At 35.8% G+C, this 10446-nt stretch overlaps 1 protein-coding gene across 1 annotated transcript; it reads right to left on the minus strand.

Annotated features, from left to right (window-relative positions):
• Positions 1 to 5771: 5771 nt before the first annotated feature.
• On the minus strand, positions 5772 to 6861 carry LOC308672355 (olfactory receptor 5AR1; the record flags this gene model as incomplete). Its single annotated transcript, XM_081335195.1, has 1 exon — positions 5772 to 6861. The coding sequence occupies exon 1, from the start codon at positions 6711 to 6713 to the stop codon at positions 5772 to 5774; it is 942 nt and encodes a 313-aa protein (XP_081191321.1). The 5' UTR covers positions 6714 to 6861.
• Positions 6862 to 10446: the final 3585 nt, after the last annotated feature.

Consider the following 10446-nt stretch of genomic DNA (forward strand, 5'->3'; position numbering starts at 1 on the left):
ACTGGACCGGATGGTTTACATCCCTGGACACTGAGGGAGCTAACAGATAGGAGGCACCACCAAACATAATCTTTTAGAGCTCCTGGAACATGGAACTGCTAGATAGCTGGAAAAGAGCTGATGTGGTTCCAATATTTAAAAAGGGATAAAAGTGGATCCAGGCTAATCAATTTGACATCATTCCTTGGGACAACCCCGAAACAATAAGCAGCGGATTTGTCAAGATTACTAGAAGTCACATAGGTTTGTTAAAAACAAATCATGCCAGACAAATCTTATTGCCTTTTTTGATAAAGTGAATAAATGAGTGGACCAAGGAAATGCTATGGATATAGTATACTTAGACTTCAGTAAGGCATTAGTCAAAGCAGACCACAGCCTAAATTTGAGTAAAATTGAACAATGTGTGATAGACCAGATGGCTGATCAACTGCACTCAATATGCAGCCCTCATTGGAACTCCATCTACACAGAGGGAAGCATACACTGGAGTAACTCAAGTTTCTGTCTTGGGTTCAGTGTCCTTCAACATCTTCATAAATGACCTAGATGAGGGAATTAAAGGGGTGCTCATCCCATTTGGGAATGACATAAAGCTGGGGGGAAATGCTAATATTTTGGAAGATAGTCTCAAGATTCAGAAGGAATCTTATATTTGGTCCACCCCCAAAAATCAAGCTAGGGTTTATTTTTGGGGTAGGTCTTATTTTCGGGAAAACACAGTATTAGTAGCTATGATACCTTCATAGCTTGAATCAATTAATTTAGAAAATTTTTTTCTTCTTTACTCCCAAATAAGCAATAGAAGTTGATTCAACCAAACAGGTAGAAGAAGATCACCAGACGTTTGGCTCCTAGAGACCAGCTCAACCTTTAGTTTCCAAACTGACCTGACACAGGGCTGGCTGAGACAAAACTGGTGTACATGACAATCTCCTCTCTAGGTTTCAGTTAGCCTCATTCTGATCTTATGTGTGTCAAACTTTCCTGATACATGATCTTGTCTAGAAAGGAAACAATGGTCTGAAAAATATACAGAAAATGATTAATTGTTTTTTTAAAAATATGTATTTTTGTGAAGTCTGATTGGTTTTGGAGGAATTTTAAAAAGTCAAGCAACCATCTCTTTTTAAATCTTATTTTGTAATGGATTAAATGTATTACTTACATACAAAACCAAAGTGTTTAACCATTTATTAAAGTGCTATCAAGTCATCTCCTGATCCCCTCATCAATATTATAAGCAGCCCCCTAACCTATCTATCAGACATCAAGAAAAAATCTTCAAGCTTTGATTGCCTTACGTTGTATGCATTGGGCAGATCACTACATTAATTTTAATATCCATATTGCTTGTTATATCATACCATAATCATAAAAATTTGCTGAAAATCATGGGAGTCCTCAGGCAATAACATGTACAGAAAACTAAATACACATTCTTATCCCCAAGTAATATCTCTAATACCACCCATATATCTGTCTATTGATTAGCTAATCAACCTGGGGATATAAATAATATTTGTCTTACTATTGGCTTTCAGAATTTGTGGTATGTATGTGTGGGGGTGGGGAGTGCCTTCAGGTCAGTTTTGATTTCTGGTGACTGCCTGAACAAGTTCCTGCAATTTTCAGAAGTAGTTTTTGCCCCTGTCTCATTCCTAGGACTGAGAGAAAGGGACTGGTCCAAAATCACCGAGTTGGCTTCATCTAAGACAGGACTAGAAGCCATGGTCTCCCAATTTCTAGCCCAACCACTATATCAAACTGGCTCTGTACTCTGTACTCTCTGCTTAGTTTGAACAATTTGCTAAACAGTCCATTAATTCTCATGCAAGCTTCCCTTCCCTTCTATCATATACTGCTCTTATTGAGCAATCACTTTTTAACTCCATATTAAATTAAAATATTTCTTAATCAAGGTCTATAAACTTTATCCTATGGTTTCCTTAAATCAACAAACCTACATTATACTACCTTTTTAATATTCATACACTTCTCATTTTTTAAAAAAATTCCATTTATATCCCGCCCTTCTCCAAAGACTCAGGGCAGCTTACAAACTTAGCAGTTTAAACACTCTTCCTCTGACCTAAAACTGCCCTATTCTTCCCAAAATTGCTCATGGTCCAAATTTGCTCATGGCCACCTTTTGCACCCATACAGTCAGAACCCTGAAAAATGAACACATTAATTTCCAAATAGTGTTTGCTTTCACTTGTGCAACTTTGCTCTTTGTATAGGGGAGAAATGATAGTGTTCTTCCTGTTATCTGGAACAGATGCAGTCTTCACATACACAATAAATAAGTCATTCAGCCACTCCATAAATAACTGGATATTCTCCAGTTACACCATCCTTACAGCATTTATGACCTTTTTTTAATCTATAGTTCTTAGACAGTAATGTTTATATAAAGTGTTTCAGTCCCATTCTTTAATTATTATTATCTTTCCTACACAAATGTCTAAAGTACTCCTTCCAGTCTTCACTCACTTCTATTTCCCCAAAATCATTGTATAACTTTGTATGCAAATTGTATGACTGTATGAAAATTATTGTATTTTATATTCTTTTGATTGTAGGTAGACTCATCGTTTACTCTTCTTTAACCTCTCCTCCACTTAAATGTTGTGAAATTAATTCTGCATTTTCTCTGTCTTTTTGATCTTAGCTATTACTTGCTCACTTTAAATACATTCTTTGCAATTATCTTTTTGTAAAAAAAAAGAATACTTTTCTTTTATGCCCATTTCTTGAGGCAAGCATTCTGATTTGTTCCTAGGTCTCAGATGGTCCACTTTTTCTTCATTCTCTTCATTTACTGTACATCCATTCATGTCACCCTGCAGAATAATTTTTCCCTGGACTACATTTATTAAGAACATTGTACAGCTTCCACAAATCTCATCTTTGGTTTTCCAATTACTAACATTTATTGGAGCAAAATATGTAACTGGTGTCAACCTGTGGATTTCCATACTCTTACACGCTAGATGACACAAATTCATATATTCTGACGTAAATTTTAGTTCTTTCATTTATACTTAAATGCACAATTTCACTTCTATCCATGTGAATTTCAATTCTATTCCACAATATAAGTTCTACTCTCCCTCAGATGCATTACATCCTTTTTCTTTCTCTTAATTTCATAGACTTATAAAATATCTATTTTCTTTTTTTAATTTTATTTGTTAACTCATAGCATTTAATGTTCGCTCCTCTTACAAACCTGTAGTCATATAAGGAAGTGTAAAGATAGGTTGTTTCTCCTTCTTTCTTCGCTGTTTAGACTCAAGCTGGATCTATTTGGAGACTGGTCTCTTCATCAAAACTAGTTTTGACTTTCGATGGTACTTCTGATATATTGCAACAATTTGCTTGTGCGTTCTGGAATTATATACATTGAGAACAACAAATTCTCATGCTTCCTGAACTAATTTATCAAATGAAGGCCAGGAAAAAAAATTCTACATGGACCCAATTATATTAAAAATGCTGTTTGGAAAATGTTGAGGGATATTTATTTAGAAGTTCATATTGTCTCACAAGGATACCATCCAAGGGACCTCTTTAATTGGAGATAACCTCAAAGCTATGCTGTGATTAAAGTTAACTATTATATGAACAGACAAATCAATAAAAAATAACTGTTTTATTGATGGGAAAATAGACTTGAGAATCCATTCCCTAAACTCATTCTCTACTAGATATTTCTTTTTATATATGTATATATGTAGTTTTATATATGTATAACTACATGTATGTAGTTATATATGTATATGTAGTTTTATATATTTTTCCATTTGTAATTTTATCTCTTCTCTATATAAATTGCATTAAATGTTTAATTTCTTGCCATTTTTCCCCCCTAAACACTTACTCATTTGATGTAAGACATTTGAACATTCCTAAGTATAGTAACATTTTCTCTGATGTTTCTAAATTCTAATGTGATGGTCTCCTTTAGAATGTCTATTGGCTAACAGAGCTTTACTTTTGGTAGACTTTGATTCATCAACACACATACTCCCACAATTTATGTATGCTTTATAAATTTATCTTGGTAAAATAATCTAAAAAGAAAATCAGAATAACTAGGGTAAATCTTACAACTATGGCATCCTTTTCATGTCCATAAACGTATATGTAATGCAGTCATTGATTATTGATTTCATATTTATAAAATATACATTCAAAAATGTCATGCTATTCCTCAGACATCGATTTTATTTATTTATTATTTATTTGATTTTTATTCCACCTTTATTATTATTTACAAATAACTCAAAGCAGTAAACATATCTAATAACCTGTGATCATTAACTGCTTTGGTGAGGTTCCCATGAAAGGAGTAATTAGAGATGTGTGAATCAGCCTTAATCTAAGTCAAATTTCTAAATGGATCCAATCTGGACTTTGTGTTCAGAAAAAGCATGTAAGTGCAAAAGCTTTTAGTATCTAAAACATGTGTTACTCTACAATGAGATGCAGAACAGCTGGTAATAACATGTCCTGTAAAAATGGCTAGTGGGGTGTCCTCATGCCACAGCAAATAGAACATGAGGATCAACCCCAATACATGATCTTCTTTCATTCTGAGAGTCAACTGAACACCAGGATAACACATCTTATGAGATAGGATATGCCTGGAGTTGAACCTGGATCAACCATTGATTAGTAACTTCTATTTCCTTACTATCAGCATCTTGTTGTCAAGGGCTGATGATGTTCTGTTATCAGTAAGAGTACTGCCCTAGTTTGAAAGCAGATGTAGGCTGGTGTCCCCACAGTATAAGCAGGGTTGGAAAGCTGATCTGATCTGTTTCATACTCAGCTGTGGTTTAGTTGAAGCCATGGCAAAGTTAATTTTTATTCTTTCTTTATTTCTCTATTTTCCTCCAGCTCCTGAATATCACCTTCTATAAGGGAAATGCTGGCTGGAGGACTTTGCATTTCCATAAATAAATGAATGAATGAATGAATGAATGAATGAATGAATGAATAAATAAATAAATAAATAAATAAATAAATAAATAAATAAATAAATAAATAAATAAATAAATAAATAAATAAATAAATAAATAAATAAATAAATTTAGTAAGTTTTCCTTTTCTTGTAGGCACACTCTGCCACCAAGACCTGGATCTTTTTTCAGACTTTTTAAAATGGGGTTTCTGAATTTATGGAACTGTAGATTGTTATGAATAAACTCTTTGGGGAATAAATATGCTGCAATGAAGAAGTGTCATCATACAGTCATTCTGTATATAATTGTAATTAACTACATATTAATTTCAGTGGGAGATAAGCATGACTAACTTTTCCTTAATATTGTACTTGGGTGCCAAGTGATAATGTTATTCATTACTATTTACTAGCCTTGAAACAATTGTTTTTATACATCCCCCTCCCCATTTAACATTAAAATGAAAGTAGAATAAATTTGTTGTCTTTCAAAGCTAAAGCATTTGGAAATCAGTTGCTATTAATTGTTATTTGGAGGTTGTTGTTTTGACTGGAGTGAAATAAACATATATTTACCAGCAAAAATGACAGGAGATAGGTTTATTGTTTTAAGTCTAATATTACTTTTAGAAACCACATCAGGAAGTCAAATTTTCTTACATCAAAATCTTGATTATCATGGTGAAAAACCCCCTATCATTTGCTTTTCAACAATAAAACTGTAGATTCCTAATATGGAATCTTACATACAACAAGCACCATGACATTTTTAATTTAGCATGTTATAACTGAACAATGGTTATTTATGGGATAAAACTTTCTTGCTGATAACTTTTCTAAATGCTTCCTTCACATCTCTGTTTCTTAGGCTATAAATCAAGGGATTCAGCATAGGGATGACAACAGTGTAGAACACAGAGGCCCACTTATCCTGATCTAATGAGTAGCTGGATGGTGGCCGCAGATACATAAACATCACTGTCCCATAAAAGAGGGTGACCCCAGTGAGGTGAGAAGCACAGGTAGAGAAGGCTTTGAGCCTGCCTTCAGCTGAGCGGATTCTCAAGATGGCAGCAAAGATGAAGACATAAGAAATGAGGATGATGAGGATGGTGCTAAACTCGATGAATCCACAAAGGCTGAAAAGGAGGATCTCACTGACATAAGTGTCAGAGCAAGACAATGCCAGGAGTGGAGGAATCTCACAGAAGAAATGATTGATGATATTGGAACCACAGTAATCTAAGCTGAAAGTCAGACTAGTGTGGGATGCCAAGCTTATGAGACCTATTATGTAGGAACCAACCACCAACACCAAACAGACTTGTTTTGACATGATTGTGCTATAATGAAGAGGACGACAAATGGCCACATAGCGGTCGTAAGCCATGGCTGCCAAGACATAACACTCAGCATCCACAAAGCCCACAAAAAAGGCAAACTGTGTGGCACAGCTGGAGAAGGAGATGACTTTATGTTGTCTCAAGAAGTCTGCCAGCATACGTGGGGCAATGGCTGTCGAATAACCAAGGTCCACCAAAGAAAGGTGGCAAAGGAAAAAATACATGGGGCTGTGAAGCTGTTCATCAAGCAGAATCAGGAGAATCATGCCCACATTTCCTATCACATTTGCCAAATAAATGGTCAGGAACACCACAAAGAGGACAATTTCTAGGTAAGGATTATCTGTGAACCCCAAGAAAATGAACTCTGTCACCTGCGTGTGGTTGTCTCCAGCCATCTTCACGGAGGGACAGGAAGAGGTGATGAGATGAGATTCTGAGGTGAAATAAAAAACCCAGCTCAGGAAAAGAAAAAAAACTGTTCTAGACTCAAGAAAATAAAAATAGAGCAAGAAGCTTTTGCGATGCTGGGCAGAGATGCCAATACCCTTCATTTCAGTCCCCCTTCACTTCCTTCTGTTGATGGCATCTTCAGAAGCAGCACAACTTGACTCATTCTATGCTACTGTATCAAGAAAAGAAAGCAGTTCTTTATTCCATAAAAATGGCAGAATTATTTAAAATTAAAAAAGAATTTAACAATTAAGCATTTGCAAAATTTAGCTTTCTTGTTATGGAAATGAAATGTTCAGTGAAAGCAAAAATAAATAATTATTTTGTACAGTTTAGACTAGACCTTTCGAATCTAGAGACTCTGTGCATATGGGAGTACAATTATTAGCATTCTCAGGCCCTGTGATCAGACAGAAAGGCTATATCCTACGTAGCAATAGCAACAGAACGTAGACTTACATACCACTTCACAGTGCCTATAGTGCATGGAGATTCTGTATGGACAGAAATTTCTCTAATGTATAAAGCTGTTAAATTACTAATTTGCTCTTAGCTTAGCTTAACTTGACTTATCTTACAAGTCTTTTCTGCAATGTCCCAAATTCCATGGTTTTCTTTTGCTTTTGAAAAACCTAAGCAGAATTTATCAGCAGAGTTGTAAACTTTTTGAAGGCTGGCAGCTGGTGTAAGGTTAATCTTAATTTTTAAAACTGAGTGAAGGGCAGTAAGTTTCTTGGCTTTCTCTTCTTTTAGCAGCAAAGTTGCCTTAGGGCTCACAACATCACGAATCTCTCTCCTTTGCAGCACTTTCTAGGGGTGACCAAGTAGTATTTTTGGCAGTGTGCAAGTTATGTTTCCTGTTTAAAGAAAGCTAAAGCCAAACAATCCTTGGTCACTTTTATTTATATTTTTTAATAAATCCAAAGGTAACTCTTCAGACTATCAAAGATAACATCTGTCTTTCAAAGAAGGCAGTAAAATTATTGGATTTCTATTCACTAGTTCTGAACTAGCCAAAGTAAAGGACTGAAGGAAATTCAGTAGCAATCTCATCTAGTCCTCAGTGATAGAATGTGGTACCAAAAAGAAGTTTTGACCTAGAGCAGGGATGTCAAACTACTGGCCCACGGGTTGGTTGCATCATGTAGAGGCCACCCACGCCCCCGCTCTGACACATCATGTGATGCGGCGAGTTTGACACCCATGACTTAGAGTATTGTGGGAATATACAGGCTAGGTCAGGGGTATTCAACCTTGGCTCTTTTATGACTCGTGGACTTCAACTCCCAGAATTCCTGAGCCAGCATAACATATGAGATGTTCCTTTTCCTCATAACATATGAGATGAATCATGGCAGTGTGCTTCTAACTAAATAACTGTGAATGACATTTCCTTCTCCTTTCTTTTCCTAGGCTAGAAGTATTCTGTGTTGTGAATGTGTCACTTAAAGGTCTACAAATATAACCAGTGTTGGGGAAGGGAGAGAGCAAGAGAGAACTCTCTATCAACCCTTTTCTACTGGTTGCCTTCCCGATGTGCTGGGGGTCACAGTTATCATCCAAATCTGAGAGATGTAGGTCTGACTCCAATATTTCTGGAAGATATCAGACAGGAACATCTGCTCCATATTGTCCAAATGGCATTCATTTCTTCCTCTTCTGAGCTAATCTTATTTTGGAGAATCTTTTTGTCTTCCTTGTGAGATCTACAAGAATGGAACAGACCATTAGATTTTTTTTCCCCTGTTATAACCTGGACCATTGTAATCATTCAGATATTCTAGTATTACTTCCAGGCTGGCATTTCTGCTGAAGCAAATATTCTGTGTTAAAACAAAACACTGAAATATTAGCTTTGCATGGAAAAAAAGGATACGAAACACTGAGACATTTCAATTACACTACTTTTGCTACTTTGTGGCATTTTAGAAATTGTTCATATAGCTGCTGCTTATCCTTCTTAGCAACAGTTATTATTCCGTGGATGTTTGATTATCATTCAAGACTAGTTTGACATCTCAGCATATCTATCTGTCTCATTTCTTGGCTTTCATCAAGAAGAGCCTTCTCACTGCATCATTTCCTATATTGTCTCAAAATTTAGATTTCCCAAATTCTAGTTTTGCAATGCCCAGCCTCACTTTCTCTAAAAATTATGCCCTACCTGGAAATTATGATAGGAATCTTCATGCTTTACTGTGGATTAGTCAGAGGATGCTCAGAGAAGATGGTGAGAAGATGGTGAGAAGATGATTAGCCCATCCTTTGTTGTTTTCATGTGCTTCAATTATTCAGACACAGGTATTTATTTGTCTGTCTCAGAGCCCCAGACATCTGATGTAAGTATTGCTCACAGGAAGCCATTAAAAAACTCATTACTCAAAGGACTTCTACTTTTGCCAAGTTAATTAAAGAGATCCACTTTCTCTTGAAATTTTGCCCCAGTAAAAATATTATTAGGTAGGCATAAAAAAGTCATTTGCAACTGACACTATCCCACCAAATTATCCAAATCAATACCCAATACAATGCACAATCTTTCATAGAAGATGCGGCCAGGACTATTTATATGCCTACATATATACTACATCTATATAACAACTTAAATCAATTTCTTATGGAGACAATTAAATTTAACCAAACAAAAACAACAAATGTTTTTATCAATACCATATGAAAGGTATTTTATTAAGGGCATTCGTGTTTAGATTATTTTTTATTTTTTTATTTTTTATTTTTATTTTAATTCCATTTATATCCCGCCCTTCTCCGAAGACTCAGGGCGGCTTACAAGCTTAGCAGTAGCCTTCATTCTATGTATATGCCTGCTTATTAGGGCTTTCACACACACCCCAAGCGGCATTATTACAAAGTCAGCTTAATTGCCCCCAACAATCTGGGTCCTCATTTTACCTACCTCGGAAGGATGGAAGGCTGAGTCAACCGTGAGCCTGGTGGGACTCGAACCTGCACTAATTGCAGGCAGCTGGTGTAACTTAAGGAGGCATTAGCCCACTGCTCCACCAAGGCTTGATGTCTTGATCCAGGACTGATTTATTTAAAAAATATTATATTGAATTAACCATAATTGCTGATCATGTTCCAATAATAATATCATAGCTTTGAGACATGGACATTAATTTTAGAAAGAAATGGTTTTTGTAGACATAATTGTTAATGATGCTTGATTATCAATCAAGAAAATGGTACTGATTTTTTTAAAAAACAAACAGAGAACTGACCAATTGTAAGAGCAAAGACACTACTGTAAGACAGAACTCTTCAAGGAAACTGGGAATCTCAAGCAAGGTCACTGGGAAAGATGGAAGCTTTTCTCTTCTCACCCTGAACCTGCTGATGAGTGAAATGTGTTTTGCTGCAAAGGAGCAATCCTTTGTGCTCTACTATCCACTGAAAAACTGATCAATTAGGCCACGGGGGGGGGGGGAATGGGTGGGTTTTCTGTTGAGTTCCTCAGAATTCACCAGTCCTCAAACCTCTGTTTAAGTTGTGAAGCTTTTGATTGCTATCTGTTATTTAAAGCCAAGGTTAGAATATTGGACAGAAAGTCTCACTTCAGAGAAAAGAATTATCTTTGTCTGGAGAAGATCACGAATTTGGATTATTTTGTGATGGTTCACTTGTTATAGCATGAAATATCTACATCCAGAAGGTTGT

Source organism: Vipera berus (genome assembly GCF_964194415.1).
Source record: "Vipera berus genome assembly, chromosome: 1".
Taxonomy (NCBI): domain Eukaryota; kingdom Metazoa; phylum Chordata; class Lepidosauria; order Squamata; family Viperidae; genus Vipera; species Vipera berus.